At 40.5% G+C, this 17,149-nt stretch overlaps 1 protein-coding gene across 1 annotated transcript; it reads left to right on the top strand.

The window, feature by feature from the left end:
- The first annotated feature begins 9,687 nt into the window (after nt 1–9,687).
- Nucleotides 9,688–15,897, top strand: adra2db (adrenergic, alpha-2D-, receptor b). The gene has a single exon (XM_042493828.2). The coding sequence runs from the start codon at nt 10,107–10,109 to the stop codon at nt 11,376–11,378; it is 1,272 nt and encodes a 423-aa protein (XP_042349762.1). The 5' UTR covers nt 9,688–10,106; the 3' UTR covers nt 11,379–15,897.
- The last annotated feature ends 1,252 nt before the right edge of the window (nt 15,898–17,149 follow it).

Genomic DNA, 17,149 nt, shown 5'->3' with positions numbered 1-17,149 from the left:
GGGGGCAGTCCAAGGCCAAGGGTCAGCAGATCTCTTGCTTCTTCAGTCTAACAACTTCACATACTTGATGGCAGTTCTCTTTGAACCGACGCTGTGGACAAGGCCGGCAACACTTTAGAGTTCCAAAAACCACAACTCTGCTTTTTGTCCGTGGCACCTTGAACGGACCCTTGCCTGCACAGAAAAAGCACACAAAGGAATGAGAACAAGCTTTGCTGTGTAACTACAATATTCACTTAGATATCACAGCCATACCACACCTGCACAGACAGAGCACACAAAAGGATGGAGAACGAGTTTCGCCATTTAAATACAATATTTACTCAGACATCACATCCATACGACAGCTGCACAGAAAGAGCGCACAAAGTAATGAGAGACAACAGCGTTTGCAACACATGCTTAAATAACCTACAGAGTGAGGAGGCACATCCAGACACACCTGCCAGCAATCAGACCCTAACAACCATTGGCTCACAGCAAATGTGAAGTCCCCCATCACAGACAAAGACACACACACACACACACACACACACACACACACACACACACACACACACACACACAAAACAACTCCCAACAGTGTCAATTAGAGTCACAGTGAACTGGATGATGCAGGTCTGCCAGTTATCACCAGAACATCAGTACCTTAAGTACAGTACCTTGAATGAAATGTTTATGTGTTATGTGTTAAGTTGACATAGTAACGTCAGTAACGTGGTTAGATTAAGCCACAAAAAACACATGATGGTTATTAAAAAAGATAATGTTATGAATGATGTAGTGGTGCAATCCTGGCCAAAAACACAGCAATGTCTTGGTAAAAAAACAACTTTTTCATGGCACTATCTTGGCAGGAAATTCGGCAATATTTCCGTAAAGTAAAACCACTTCTCCTGGAAGGATCCCAGCTGAAAACACAGCGAATTTCTTTAACAGCTGCTTTTCTTTGCACTATACCTGGAATGACAGCAATGACTTGCTTAAGAACAACCGTTTTTGTTTGTTGGTCTCAAACACTAGTCTGCAGTTTGGCAGGTGTATTGCCTAAGTGCCATGTCATCTACCATCCCCTTCTCCTGCAGTCACTTCAGAAACATTGATATGATATGTAGAAAATGTTACATATTTGTGGTTTGCAGAAACATATGATGTATTTTCTTCTTCTTTTCTTCTGTTCGGCCAATGGTGTTCAAATCATATGGTCCTTCTCAAAGTTTGCTCATATTCCCTTAAACTTGTTATTAGGTCAGTTTCAGTGAGAGGTATAGTACATAGTCTCAAGTAGAACAGTTATTGCTATGGTTACCCTATAGTATTAACATGGGATGATGAGAGTATTAGGCAGGCTTTATCGTGTTAGCAAGCTTGCCAGAGTCACAGTAGCTTTTGGACACGGATCCACGTAGGCAGTGTATCCTGCGGTCTTGTGGGATTACGGAAAAAGAGACGTGAGCACCAGAGCTACAGGTTTGTTACCACAGAGCAGCATGGCAAGGGAAAAGGGCTGAGCATCCCAAAAAACCCCACCAGATGGTCAGGGCAGAGAGTCCCATCTCATGGAAATGAACCGTGACAACAGGGGAGCGAGGCAGGTAGAGGAAGATAGAGGGGTGAAGCAAAAAGGCTTACAGAACCAACAAGTGTCAGCTGTCAGTGCAAGAGCAAGAAAGAGACAACAAGAGAAAGAGGTGTGACGAAGTTAGACAGGGATGGGTAACACGAGGACGCTGTCTGAAAAGTATCCAACAACCGCCTCCTCACTTTTCTGTTTTGCTGTCCACATCCATGTCATGCTCTTAAGCTGTTTAGACCATGCCTGCCACACATCCTGCCATCAAATTCAGGACTATGTTAGTCTTTTTTTTGTGTTGTTGTGGAGCACTACAGTACCCCTAACAAGGTTCATTTGACTAGCAGAATGTGCCAAATCCAGAGACAGAGCAGGCTGATGGTGGACCAGAGCCTGATGACTCACTCTGCAATCTGTGACCTTAGAGGCTGATGGATGTCACAACAGGATCCTTCACTGGACTGCTATATATAATGTTTTATAAACTACTGGGCACCATGTCACAGTGACTGGAAAGATATTTTAGTACCTGCTATTTTGTTAACACTAAAAAAATCAAAAATGTCATGCATTTTTTTAAGATGCCTGTTTTTGCTTGTGCCTTTGTCAGGGATGGAGAGTCATCTTGATCTCTTGTTGTCTCTAAAGCTATAAAGCACAGGGTGTGTTCCGAATCGCATACTAATTCTTTTTACTTTTACTACTGCAGCTGCTCTTACATAGTATATACTGTTGCATACAGTATGCACACAATCAGAACATACATTTTCTCCATAATGCTGTTAATTTGCAATATTTAACTTTTAATTAATTTTATGCATTAAATTTTGCCTTCATATGCATTCCTCTATAAGTTATTTTCATTTTGTTGTTGTTGAAAATCTGACTATTTTGTTCTCTCAAACAATCTCACATTCCTGTTATTAACATTCGACTGGTCCTTAGTCACTTGAATATGCTGTCATCCGTCATTGAGGCTTCTGTCAGCTGTCAACTAGCTGTTGAGATGTGACTTATCTGCTGCTGCGCAGAGGATTGTGGGTAAGAAAAGCCAGAAATGCATGTTGGTTTGCATACTGCAAAATCCAACCAGATGTAGTTAAACATCCTGGTATTTTTGGCACAGATTTGACATACGATGTACTGGGCTAAATCTTTAAATCTTTTTTGTAATACTATATAGAATGGGAGTATGGGTATTGGAACACACAGTCTGTCTAGCAATACTAAGTATTATATATATATATATATATATTTACATATATATATATATATATATATATATATATATATATATATATATATATATATATATATATATATATATATATATATATATTTACATATATAGCACAGGATTCATTTCATGGATGCTGGAAGCTTGTGAGCTGAACTCCAGTGGCAGCCTTGGTTATACGAGAAATCTGATAGTTACCAGATGCCTCTAAAGATTCTATTAAAATAAAGTTGACATAAAACCCAGGATCTTATTGTACAACATAAAAAGCCAGACATTCCCATTATGTAATTTGTGTTCTTTATGCAATATAATGGCTTTAATCTGTGACCTTTGAGAGATTTAATATAGAACGGATTTTAAACTAATAGGACAAAAATACTAGTGAATCAATCATGATAAAAAGTAAAGATAAAAGAAACTGTTCCTTTTCCTTTCTCCAATTTTTCGGTAAGGTAAATAATCTGCTGTATCTGAGAGAGCAGCATTGTGTGCCAAGAAAAACGCTTATGGTTGATAAACAGAGATGTTTTCTGTAATAAAAAGCCACAATTGCACTGCGCAGGCTGACGCAAGAATAACAGGGAACAAGGCCAAAGTCAAATTCAAAATGAATGCTCTAATGAGCACTTGGCCTGGTGGCAGGCTGCAGAGGGATACCTTGAATACTAACAATTCACTTTCAAGAGCTGGGATGTGTACACAGAAGAGTTGGAGAAGTAGCAAATAGTAGAGATTAAGAGTTAACAAGAAGTGCTTCGAGGTAAATTACTTCATTTTCACAGCTGACACTTGAGGACAGAGACCATGAAGCCTGATTCGAAATCGCTTAATATGGCATTAGACAACTTTCTTTGTGTCACAAAGTCACAGAAGTAAAAACTGTGTAACAAGTATACGAGACTACAGCCTTGCTAGCACCTCAATGAGGCTGTTCTTGGTCACAGTGCTTTGATCTAAATCGTAATGCTAAGCTAAGATGTGTTGAGTAGAGCTTTGATTCGCAGCCTTAACCCAACTGGTCTTGATGCGACCCACCCACACATTTCCCCATGTTCACATGTGGTTGGGTTCTTGCCAATTCCCATTGTTAGAGACTTCTAGCTCTAGGCTATATGAACTGACAAACAGTTAAGTTTTATTTTCACTGTGCTTGGTACTGCGCTTGGCACTCTGCTTCTCTGCCTCCAAAGTATGTGCTGCCTCTCTGAGAGTTCGCTGCTGACCATGATGTGACCAGGTGTTTGATTTGTAGATAAAATTAAATTTTTCTGGACTCACAAAGAACGCCACTCTGTCAGCAGCCTTTGGCATCAAATATGGACACACAATGCACCTTTTTGCATCTGAGATGCACTGTAATTTCATCCAACTCCAATGTTAAACCGCAAATGTCATTATGAGACATTACGAGAGCACAAGTGTAGTATAGAGAGCAAGAAAGTTTACTCAGGGCAAGTGGGAGGGGAGAATGATTGGTACAACAAGCACAGGACTTTGACCCTGTAGACCAGTGTTCGTGCTCCATGTGAAACTAAAAATTAGCATTTAGTTATTCTGTCACATCAGTTTTTTGTCATTTAAGTCAACCGGTGTAAATTACATCAACCATTATCTTTTCCTAAACCCAACTGAACATTTTAGTTGCTTAAATCTAACTGCCAAAAGGCTTCAAGCTTCTGCACAGGTGTCAAAATATGGTGATTAGAGGTGACATGCAGCCCAGTTTTTCTAATGCTGGCAGTCATCTGGATCCCTCAGCCTTGTGTCTGACATATAATGACGCTAGTGATCCACTGATTTGTCGTCCAGTGCCACCAGGATGTCAAAATGTATGTATTTGTCCAACACTTGATTTTTGACCAATTAATTCCTGACAAAAGTAGAAAATACAGATTTGATTTTGGTAACAAAACACTGTTCTGTGCCAAATCCTCAGGCCTAACTGTAGGCTTACGTTTTGTTCATTCTGTCATTTATTCATTGAATGAACACCGCCTCATTGAGCAGCGCCTTTGAATCTCATTCTCAGCACACCCCATCTAAAAGATCAAATGAATTAAATCACGTCAGTAGAGCATTCACAATCCCATATTTCCTCTAATCTACGTCATCTGATAACTCATGTTTAATAGTTTATTATGATGGCCAGATCATAATGACTTGTGAGTCATCAGTGAGTTCTGAGTCAATGCTGTTCTTCTTACTGTAAATGGGGTGAATTTTGAAGATTTTTAGACAAAGTATATAAAATGGAAGGACTTTTCTGTACCTCACAGCATATAGAATTGATCCCAATAGGGATTCATTTGCCCTAATACTCACATGTAGCTTCATCCATTTGTTTTTTTGTTTTTTTTTTTCATTTTAAACCACAGCTCCCAGTCAACGAAGACATAAACCAAATCAGACCCAACACTCTGAACACAAGCCACTATTAACCAACTACAAGTGTGTACCTTCCCTTAAAATGAGATGTGGAGGATCTCATTCACTGAAGTGTTTTTGCAGGAAGCCTATTCTCTAGGGTCTTGGAAGTGAATTTTAAAAGCTCCTTCCTCTGCTGAATGTGTACACAACCATTACAACTCTTTATCAAAGATACAGTCCTTTATACCACATTCCAATTCAGAGAGCAGCTGATGAAACAAGTCGATCATTTCCAGTTTAAACATATTGAAGGCAATTTTAAGGATCTACAGATTTGGTGCCATGCCTGCTTTAGTTTTTGAAATTATTAAAATATTTTTTTAAAAGTAAATAATTGCAGATACGGTTTTTTTTTTTTTTTTTTCCCTTTGAGCCTCGGCGACTTTCCTGATTAAAAAAAAAAACATCCCAAACTTCTGCAGAAATTCAAGGTGAAACTTTCATCATGGAATGTGCCGACACTTGTGACCTTTAAGGCTTCATTAACCCGCTTATGATTTTATATTCCAGTGCGGCTATGTCTTAAAGCTGTGGAAGAATTTGAGGGAAACCTTGTTTGTTTGGGACACAATAAAGGTCAGCAGTCATGTATATATCCAGATCTGCCAAGCCTACTGACAGCAATAGCAACACTTGAAGAAGGTGGGAGATGTGTGAAGATGTGTGATCTCTGAAAACAGAATGTGAATCACAGTGTGGCTGTGACACGCACACGCACACATACACACACACACACACACACACACACACACACACACACACACACACACACAGTCCTCTCCCACTTCCTCGTTTCTCCCACAAGTATATACATCAACAAAAGCTAAGCATCCTGTCATCACGCATATGCGGTTATCATATGGGGTTCTGACTAAAGTTCTGTAGGCTGAATTGTCTTCATAAAATGTTTACTGTAACAAATCACCTGCAACCTGAGATGAGGTTTTCACACACCACCTCGGGCCATTTATTCCTGGAACGTTACATAACGCAGCAGTGGGCTCCGCTCACAACCAGCCTGAGCAGCCTCCTCAGAAGAAAACAGGAAGGTAAGAGGATTGAGGCAGCAAGGGAAACACAGCCATCAATCGCTTCTGAATATGGCTGCCCTCTCAGAGATCTTTTTTGTCTTGTCTGGCCGGCAGAATCATCATATCTCAGCATGCCACATTTTTACCGCCCATAAAGGCTGAGCAGAAGTGGAAACCTCTTTTTTTAGTCTCCTGCAAGCCTGGATGTATAGGAAACACTTTTTTTAAGGGTGTGGAGCTTATAATAAGCGCACTGATTTGGCAGTGAAATGGTGTTCAACCAGAGTATTAATAATCACTGAAGCTAATGGATAATTTCTTGGAGCTGTAATTATCACTAAAACAACATCACTCAAAACATCACCTGCTGGCAGTGGGACAACTTGTCAAACCATGGTGCATATCTACTGATTGATGAGTTGATGGGATTAAAGCCGTTTGGGAGACTTGGTACCTCATTTTTCTTGCGTTTTTGTGGCCGCAGAGAGCTTCTAATATTTTAAAATGTCACAGTAAATGAACCTGGCATGTGCGTCACAGAGGGGTCACCTATTTCATACAGATGTCAAACATGTAACACGTTGTATGGCTGATTCGTTCTGCCTGTTCACTGATGCTTTTTACTCGCAATTGGAAAGTAATTGCTTGAATGATTGCTTGATTTGATTCTCAATTTGTGGGAAAACCTTTAGCTGCACAGAGGCGGGGACCTCCGGATGGACTTGCATGTATATCCACCCCTCATTTGGTGTGGCGACTGCATCATAACAGGAAGCTGGATCCAACATGACAGGATGCTGGGTATTGTTTTAATACTCAGAATAGAAAGTACAAAAGGGAAGGAACATGTGTGTAATTATTTTTTGTATTTAGTTTTCCTCCAATCACAAAATAATTTTACTGTGATGGCATAAAAATGGTTTAAACAGCTTGTTATGTCAAGACAAAGTATATAATAAAGAGGAAAAGTATTAGTCTATAAAAACACTGTGGGTATTTCCATGTGCCCTTTACTTTTCCAAAGTATTTGTGCAGCATATAATTAATTACATATGCATTTTTTATGATATGTATGAAATGTATGAAGGTGTGTGGTTGTCTGTACCAGTGAGTTGTGAATTACCTCATGGTACAAAGCAGTGATTTTCAGCCTCAATAGATATTTAGCAATGTGTGTTATACAACTCAAATTTCTGCACTTATCAAATTCTGGATTAGACAGGACAGAAGTATTAAGGAGACAGCTTTGTTCTTTCTCTCACAAACAATATGTCTGAACAAAAGTAGAGGCAATGGAGCAACAAGACAAAACACATTGTTGTTATGTTGACGGGATTTTGTCAACACCTGCAAACAGGACAAGAACTGTTGCATAACTTCTGTTTTTGACAGGCTAAAAGTTACAGGTGCAGACAGGTATTGTAACATAACCTTCAGTGTGTGTGTATATATATATATATAGGTTAAAAAACACCAATGCTGACAGAGGCAATGGCAAAAACAAGTAACAAAAACACATAGAAAGCCAGTATATAGGCCTTATCTATCTATCTATCTATCTATCTATCTATCTATCTATCTATCTATCGATCAGCAGTGTTTCCCAACTGGTGGGTCACGGGTCTATTTTGAATAGCCCAAAAGGGATTCATGAACATGTAAGTTTGCAAAATACACACTTTATTTGGTATTACAGTGAATTTCTGGCACACAGTTTTTATTTTGAAATGCTATTTCAGTTTATTCTTGCAATATGTTTAATATGTTTGTGTTCTAAGCCAGCATGATACTTACATTTTGTGAAATAAAATTGAATATGTGGTAATTTATCTCATGTGTTGAAACTGAACTTAAGACTAAGGACAAATCTGGACCCCATGGCTAAACCAATTGGGAAACATCAATCTACAGGTTCCTTTAATGTAAAAAGTTAATGTTGAAATGAAAAAAACAATTAAGTAAGAAAACAGATGAAATTTGTGCAATTGCCTCTTCCAGCAAGTGATTGCATAACAAGCTTATTTGTAATAATTCTAATTGCAAGCCATTCCTCGAATCCCCTGCAGGTTATAAAGTCAGACACAAAAGAACTGTGTTTTTCTGCTTGTAAAGAGCATGTTTGTGTTGGAGGACACTGGTTACTGAGGTCAGTGTGTGTGTGTGTTTTGTTCTCCCTGTTTTTATGCAGCAGGTAGACCCTTAAGGGAATATCTACAGACTACTGATATGTGGTGACAGTCACCCTTTAGATGATCTTCACTGTTTTTATGTTTATCCAGGGGAGTGAGAACAGAGAAAGAGAGAGCGATAGTGAGGAAAAGGAGAAGGAAGCGAGGCTGTCCGAATCCTCCTCCACGTCCTCCTCCAAATCTGCTTCTGTGTTTCGTCTCACTGCAGCCACTAAAGGATGCTCAGCCTCCAGACAACTCACTCTGGAGGATGAACACGGACACACACACATACACCAACATTAATGTTGGCATCCATAGAGCAGCTTTAGCTAGATTGCAAATCCCATACCGACAGGCTTCTGGCAGATGCTATTTACCTCACAAATAGATTATTTTTTAAAACCTCAAATTAATGTCATGCATCTGGTGAGCCACAGACGACTCATTAGCTCAGAATTAATTTCATTTCATAGTTTTATTTCACAATGACCCCTGGCTGGCCATTTGTGTGTGTGCATCCTTTTGTGTCCCTCCTGACTGGTAAATATCCCCTGGCTCTACGACTGGCTGTCTAATACCGCCGCACACATGTTATATAACTAGACCTTCAGAGCAAACAGATGCAAGCTTCTCAGTAACAGGTATTATGGTCACCTCCATGTGCCAGCATAGAACAATACTAGATTACAGAGTATGAATAATGGAAAAGAGTGAGGGTACAAGAAAATCTGGGCCTCCATCAGAGAGCTGGACCATAAAAAATGTAACACTAAATTTCACAGACAAAATGCAAGGGCAGATCAGTCAATCACTTGCATGAAAACATTTTACTTTGAACACCATGGTTTACTAATTGGCAGCCCTGGAGAGCTGATAAAGTTCAGAGAGTTGCCCTGCTGTGCTGTTTTAACTCCATATCCATCAATGATTTTTAATGACCGTTTCACCCTAAACATCAGTGTCATGGGCTGCCAGTGCCATATAACAATTATTTGCAATGATTAAAATGGAAAGCATTTTTGTTGTGCAACACAAGACTGTGCTTCTTTCCCCACTTCTCTCATGCTGTACATGTAATGCTGAGAAAAGTTAAATATGAAAAGCAAGAAAACAACAAAACAAGCCCAAAGGCTCGCCCGAAGACACTTAAATTTACAAAAAACTGTCTAAACAAATATCTCTCTCTCTCTCTCTCTCTCTCTCTCTCCCCTCTCTCTCCTTCTCTGTCTCTGTGTGTGTGTGTCTCTCCTTTAAGTTTAGAGATGGGTTGGAGTGATGTCACCTCCCTCCTGTGTGGGCATTCATTCCATCAGCAGCGTGTCTCCAAAAGCGATGTTGTTCACCAAAAGCAGTATTACGCATGGCAACGTGACAGAAGCGGAGTGACTCTCCCCGTGGAGCGTTGGATTGTGAACTTTGTTTCTTCTTCGGAACCCCGTGTGCCCGTAGGGATAATTTGGGGGACCTTTAAAAGGGGTTTTCTGTTGGAGGAGATGCATTCGTGCAGGTGCTGCTTCTTATGTGGGCTACACTATGACCGGGAGCGTTACGCGCAATGTACTTCCATGCGTTAGTGCAAGGCAGCTCAGCGCACCCAGTTTAGGCTGAAAGAAAAAAGGGTGCAAAACCACGAACATGATACGAAGGGACAAACCGGAGCCAGAATGGATTTAACCCAGTTGAGCGTGATTGTGCAAAACGTTTCCAGCGATGAGAACGCCACGGACGCACCGTTTGGCTTGCCACACTCGGAGGCAGCTACTGCGCTCATCATCCTGGTGGTCACTGTGATCATTTCGGTGACCATTGTCGGTAACGTGTTGGTGATTGTTGCGGTACTGACCAGCCGGGCTCTCCGTGCGCCCCAGAATCTTTTCCTGGTGTCTCTGGCATCAGCGGACATCCTGGTGGCCACGCTGGTCATACCCTTCTCCCTCGCCAATGAAGTGATGGGCTACTGGTACTTTGGAAGTACTTGGTGCGCCTTTTATCTGTCTCTGGACGTGTTATTCTGCACCTCATCCATCGTGCACCTGTGCGCCATCAGCCTGGACCGCTACTGGTCAGTGACAAAGGCGGTGAGCTACAACCTGAAGCGGACACCAAAGCGCATCAAGTCCATGATCGCTGTAGTGTGGGTAATATCTGCTGTCATCTCCTTTCCTCCTCTCCTCATGACCAAACATGATGAACGGGAGTGCCTGCTGAATGATGAGACCTGGTACATTCTCTCCTCCTGCATTGTGTCCTTCTTCGCTCCGGGTCTCATCATGATTCTGGTTTACTGTAAGATCTATAAGGTGGCCAAGCAGCGCAGCTCCACCGTGTTCGTGGCCAAGAACGGCCTGGAGAGGCAGCCCTCTCAGTCCGAGACCTGTTTCGTGAGGAAGGATCGGTTCGAGACGGAGAGCCCCAGCAGCCAGAGCTCCGGCAGCCACCAGCAGAGACAGGGGGAGCTGGATGACATCGATCTGGAGGAGAGCTGCTGTCCTTCGGACGTTAAACCACGCAATCATCGCTTCACCAAGCGGAGAAAGGTGGAGGGGTCAGACTGCTGCCCGCCTCAGAACTGCCGTCTCTCCTGGGCTTCAGCCCGGGCGTCACAGCTCTACCCGGAGCAGAAGAACCCAGGTGCGCGACAACAGCTGACCGCGGCCAACAAAACCAAAGTGGCCCAGATGCGGGAGAAACGTTTCACCTTCGTTCTGGCGGTAGTGATGGGAGTGTTTGTGCTTTGCTGGTTCCCCTTCTTCTTCACTTACACCCTTCATGCGATCTGCAGAGACAGCTGCTACATCCCTGGTGCACTTTTCAACCTTTTCTTTTGGATTGGCTACTGCAACAGTTCTGTGAACCCCATAATATATACTATTTTCAACAGGGATTTCAGGAAATCCTTCAAGAAAATCATATGTAGAACTTCTAAACGCACATAAACACAGAGGGGATACTGGGACAAATCTGTTTAGCCTCTCTGGCTCTGTGGTGGGAAGGAATTACATAATTAGAGCTCATTCTTCTTGACAGGTTTTTGTTCCCAAATTCATTTTAATGTAACTATTATGATTTAAAAAAAAAAAAAAGATCCAGTATGTGTGCACCTTTAAAAGTCTATGAATAAAATGTTAAGTTGTGCAAAACTATGAATATTTTAAGTGCATCAGTGTTGCAAATTTGTGTCAAACATGGTCCGTTTTTAATAATATATGCATTTATGCCACACAAGTTGTAATTTATAGGTCACTGTATAATAAGTCCTGCAAACATGCACCTTTGAACAAGAAACCCCTGTCTTGGATCAATCTCCTATGCTGCAGTGAGCAGCAGGAAGGAGCTACTTCAGGGTAAAATTGAAGTCATGAATGTAGATTTTTCACAGTGGGTGTTTTGTGTAAAGATAAAAAAGAAGATTAATCTCCTCCATCTGTAAGATATGGGCATGGGGATAATCAGGCAAGCAAGTATTGCCTGTGTGTGTGTGTCATGGGAAAAAAAAAGAAATGAAATCCATAGCTCAGATGATTTAATGTTGCATGCAATGTTTGGCATTAATACAAGTAATTCGCACATTCATCTTTGCTGCAGTTAAAGCTACAGCAAGGCCTCTCAGCCATTTCTTATCAGTGAACCCCCAAACTTATGTAAGAGTCTAATCTCACACCCCCACCGCACCATCACACCACCTCACACCACCTCACACCACCTCACAACAGAACAATGGCCAAGCAGAGGCCTGCATGTATTGGATAAATCTGTGTTTCTCATTTCAACACCTCACAATACCTCAGTATTTATTCGGTAAATATTTAAACCGTGTGACGTCACCATTCAGGGATCAGTTATTATCATTCAGCAAATTTCATTGTATTTTTTTTATTTTTTTAAATTTTATTCTCTTACAAGTAAAAATATTACTGGGAAAGGTGAGAAAAAGAAAGTCCAGTCAATTTAACTGCCTGTGACATTCCTGTACATGCCAAAGGAAGGATTGCTCACACATGACATAGCCAAAATACAAACCTCCCTCTATCTTAAAAATAACATCTCTGGACACAGTTATTGCAGGAAGAGCTGGACTTCAATCCAGCATCAAATCTTCTTGGTTCAATAAGAGAGCTTAATATCTACGAGCCAGGCCTCAGGCTGTAATCCTCTGCTTTATAAAGCTGCTATATCAGAAAAAACTACTTCAACTATCCTTTAACTTCTTAAAAATATGTAGAAATAATTCACAGAGGGAATAAATCTTTAACTTAAATGGAAAAAATATATTATTAGAAGACATGAAAAGGAAATGTTGTGGTTGGATTCAAGTATATATTTGTGCTGCTCTGCACTGTTTCTCAGACAGACTGCGGTCAGATGATGATGCATCTGGGATGTAAAGTGTGTGTGAAATGTTAAATATATGATGACATTTGCATGAGAAGTTCCTGCACTACTTTGGACAAACTCTGGTTAGTGAGAAGAAGGCTGACCAGCTCCGTATCTTGTCTGCATGGGGATGCTGAGGAAAGATACACTATTTATATCCTCGGAGGAATGTCTTCAAAGCACTCCTACGGCTCTCTGGCGCCTTGCCAATGATAATCACTCCATTTGAGGTGTGCCATGCTTAAAAGGAAATTTTTAAAAAGTTTAATGAAATGCTTTTTTGTGTGTGAAGTGCGCCCATTTTCACAAGGGTGTTCTGAAAATATCATCAAGGGAAATAAGAGTGAAGGTAGTTATATTTCCTCTTGACGTGCTGCACGTTTTATTCATGAGCAGAATTCAGACAGTCTGAGAGAAGTGCGGCTGGCGGGAGGAAGGAAGTTTTTTCTCAAAGGATCTCTTGAAACAAATGAAATGTCTGGGTCGAGTCACACTCACAGGAGGTGGTAAAATTAGCTTTGCATCTTCTTGAATTACTGGGATGAAAGTGATGTTAATTGGGACATGTGTAACGCAATGTTGCCGTGCAAATGTTATATGTAACTTGATTTTCCAAACGGCATGGATATCACCTGTTGCATTATCTGAGGAGCATATATTTATATGAGCACTCGCATGTAATTCCTGGTAGTATACTGATTACTATCTGACAAGATATGCAACTCCCTTGTTAAATCTCACTCCCCAGTTCAATTATCTTTCTAATCAACTGCTCTGTTGCAACAGAAATGGAGCACAATTCTTTTAATTAGCCGTTAGTGACTTCTGTTACTTTTGGTAAGGTCTCCTCACACACTTCAGAGTCAAATTAAAAGACCTACACATAGAGCAGCATGGTACATTACATTATGTTCAATTGCACTCCTAAAGACACATTTACACAAGACTATTCCTCACAACCTTTTCCTATTCATGAGTTAAATGCTCTCGTAATTGCATTTTTATTCAAGACAAAAATTAGCATTGTTGTCTTCTGCTGCTGAGCCTTTTTATTTATCCCAAAGTGTAAACAAAGTTGGAGACTAGTTCAGGAAGAGAGGCATAGCTGAGGCGACCCTCAACATCCCAAAAGGCTTAACGAGAGCAACAGACCAACTGGACAAAGTCAAAACATTTCCTGGTGTGGGATGCTGAGGGGAAAGCTTTCTTCTGGCCTTCTTCAAGGGGGAGGAAGAGTGGACGGTCAGAGGCGGCTGCCAGGGCTGTTTAGGGTCAGAAGTGCAGGCAAGGCTATTTGCAGTCACAATACTTGGAGGAGATGTGGTTATAAATGTTTCAAGATGGGTGAAGCCTCTTAGGATGAGAGAGAGAGAACGCTGGGGGAGAGCAGTTGCTCGTTGTCCTCTGCTATTACCTTGTTTGTCAGGCACAATGCGGCATCTGCAGGTAATTGTTTTTTTCCAATTGTCTCTAACAAGATAAGGGTTGGAGGCGAGCAAGGCCAAAACTAGCGTCAATCCCAGGAAGCTGTGTATCTTAGAGAAGAGGAGCCTGTTTGTCATTAGTGTAAATCAGCAGGTGTCACACCAAAGCGAGGGTGGGCCTCCAGGCCTTTCTAACATATAGCCCCGTTTAACACAAACAACCACTGTATGACTGGAGGTGTCAAAGAGAATCAGAAACCAGCAGCGCTAATTTAAAGATGACAGTCAGATCTGTGGCCCCTGTGTCTCTGCAAGCACATGTAGGTAGGTGTGTTTCCTTTTATACCTGTTAACTGACCAAGCAAGTGGAGATTCTGCTCATTGGCAGATTTACCATGGCATTAGAAATTTCTATTTTTAATACAATGTTTAATGTCAAACTTGGCATTGATGGAGGGCTGCAGAAGTTGTCACAGATTGTGTGAGCTATAATCTTAGAAATTTGCAGCTTTAGAGGACAAGTAGGGTTATAGTCTATATTTTCTTCAAATCTCATGAGAAACCAACGATGAATTGATGCAATTAACAAGTATTGTGTGTTCCATCCTGCTGCTGAAATTTGAAATCCCCCCAAAACTTTACCCTTGTTTGAGTGGAATTTGCTAAAAACTACAGTGTCCAACTGTTTTCAAAATTCATCAGCCTTTTTTTTTAAAATACTGAAACTATATTTGAAACCTTTTTTAAGACTTCATATAGGAACAAACAATCTTGGGACTGAGAGTCACTTTTGGTTTTAGTCTTTTCATGGGATTTGTTGTCAAAAATTTAGATATACCCCTTTTCCACCAAAATTTGATTGTGTATGTGAGTTTTTAAAACACGGGAAAACACCCCAAAAAGAGGCTGCTTTTCCCACTGCGAGTTGCCCAGAGCTGTGTACCAACTCTGCAGCAGATGATGTTTCTTTTACTGTTGTGTCACATTTGATGACATGGACAGGCCGGACAACAGGTTAGTAAACAGTAGAAAGCAGCATGGAGGCCAGTGAGAATGTCACAGACTTTTATATCTCTTATTTATTCAGCATCTCTTTCAAACTCTGTGCCAACTAATTTAGAGAGATATTTGAGCTGCTTGGGCAGAGACAGGCAGTACTTTTTTTGCGGCACATGATTGTATCTCATTGATAAAGGGGCTAAAATTGACACATTCACACGTGTTTCCATCACTGCCGATCAGAGCCAGAGCCGATACATACCAGAGACTACTGCAGTCATTTGACCCAGGTGTGAATGCTGATAATATCTTTACCATCATATACAAAAGCCAGACTTTGGCAGGTGTTAATGGTTTTTCTGTGTAGTGGGAGAGGGGCTATAAAAATATTGGCAGCCTCATCCTTTAAAACTATTCAACAAATAAAGAAATTCGTAGACCAACAACCTGACTAAATCAAAATATATTTGTTTGGATTGAAAATTTTGATTATGTTTAATGGCTGTAACACTTCTAAAATAAAGTATGCATTCTCCTGTTCTGTTCTTGTAACTGAAGAAACAACTTTGGGGTGTGATCAGTGACTTGCAGTGTGTTGCAAAACTTTCACTCCCTCAAGGTACAACCAGATTACTTAAACTATAAATTTTTCTCCTCACTTGTTCTGTATTCTGCCGTGTTGTTTGTTATCCTGCATTAGGTACTAAAATAGTTATTAAAGTAGTTATTCAAAGAGAGATCTGAATAAACAGTGTGTGTCTGTCTCTCTGTTTACTTATTATTTAGTTTTATTCTTTAATGAGTACTGTATATTTGTCTAAAAATCATTCATATGCAAAGATGTTGCCCAATTATTCACAATTCATCCACACAGCTGAACGTACAAGGCATTTATGTAGCTGTGCAAGTTTACCTTGATGAGCACCTCAAAGTCAACAGATGGTACAGATGGACAAATATAAGGTGGACAATTAGGCTTCTGTTATTCCTGAGCATTGCTGTTATTTGTCTATACACATCAGTGGGAGCATTTATCCCCACAGACTCTATTTCATAAAGTCAATGTGCTTCCTCAGCAGTCTGTGTGAGATTAAATCTTCTTTTGTTTCTAGCGGGCATTCACAGGCAATATTTAAATCCAAACAAAACATCCGCGCAGGCGATTCATTTTCTAGGGACTCTTGTGTACTGTATTTCTCTCACAATCTCTGATAAGGTGCTATTCTCGGTGCTTCTGTTATTGCTGTATTGAGGCAGATTACTGGGATGATGCCCTGCTGGACCATAGTGCACCTTGCTTCCCTTTTCTATTTTATTCCTGTCATCATCTGTAATGTAAAAAAAACACAAAACAAAAACACATACATACAGATCCTGCACTCTGCCATGTGTTTGTCCATTTTCGCACTTTGTGGTATAGCAGCCACACCATTAAAAGGACAGCTCTGACCTGTGCTATTATGGAAACTCTAATATCTAAAAGCAGGAAATGCAGTGGTCTTACAGTTATGTGAAGGTAGGTCACTACCTTACAGTGAATAATGTAAGCTTATTTACAATCTTTTTCTACACAACCAAAAACATACATTTACAAAAGCAAAGCTACCTGGTGTGGAGAAACAGAGGCTTTATTAAAAAAAAAAAAATATGTCAAAGAATCAACTGCTTGTTTCAAGTCGAAAGAGCTCTGTTGCCAGCACCTGCAGCAGCAATATTTGCAGCCATAAAACTAATGTTCGGAGCCAAGGGAGAATGAAATATTGGAAAAAATAATAATGATGTTAACTAAAAGAGTTCTATTAGTATAAAAGTATAGTGTGTGTATTTTTCTCAGTCTGGAGAGTTTAGCTCTATGTTCTGAACAACAGCAGCCCTTCAGTCTCTGCCCTGACCCAGTTTTAAGGAGTTGG

The sequence above is a fragment of the Plectropomus leopardus genome, chromosome 8 (genome assembly GCF_026936395.1).
Source record: "Plectropomus leopardus strain MGB_pleo_1.0 chromosome 8, ASM2693639v1, whole genome shotgun sequence".
NCBI classification, from domain to species: domain Eukaryota; kingdom Metazoa; phylum Chordata; class Actinopteri; order Perciformes; family Serranidae; genus Plectropomus; species Plectropomus leopardus.
Note: the sequence above shows the minus strand (reverse complement) of the source record. Positions and strands in the feature narration are given on the sequence as shown.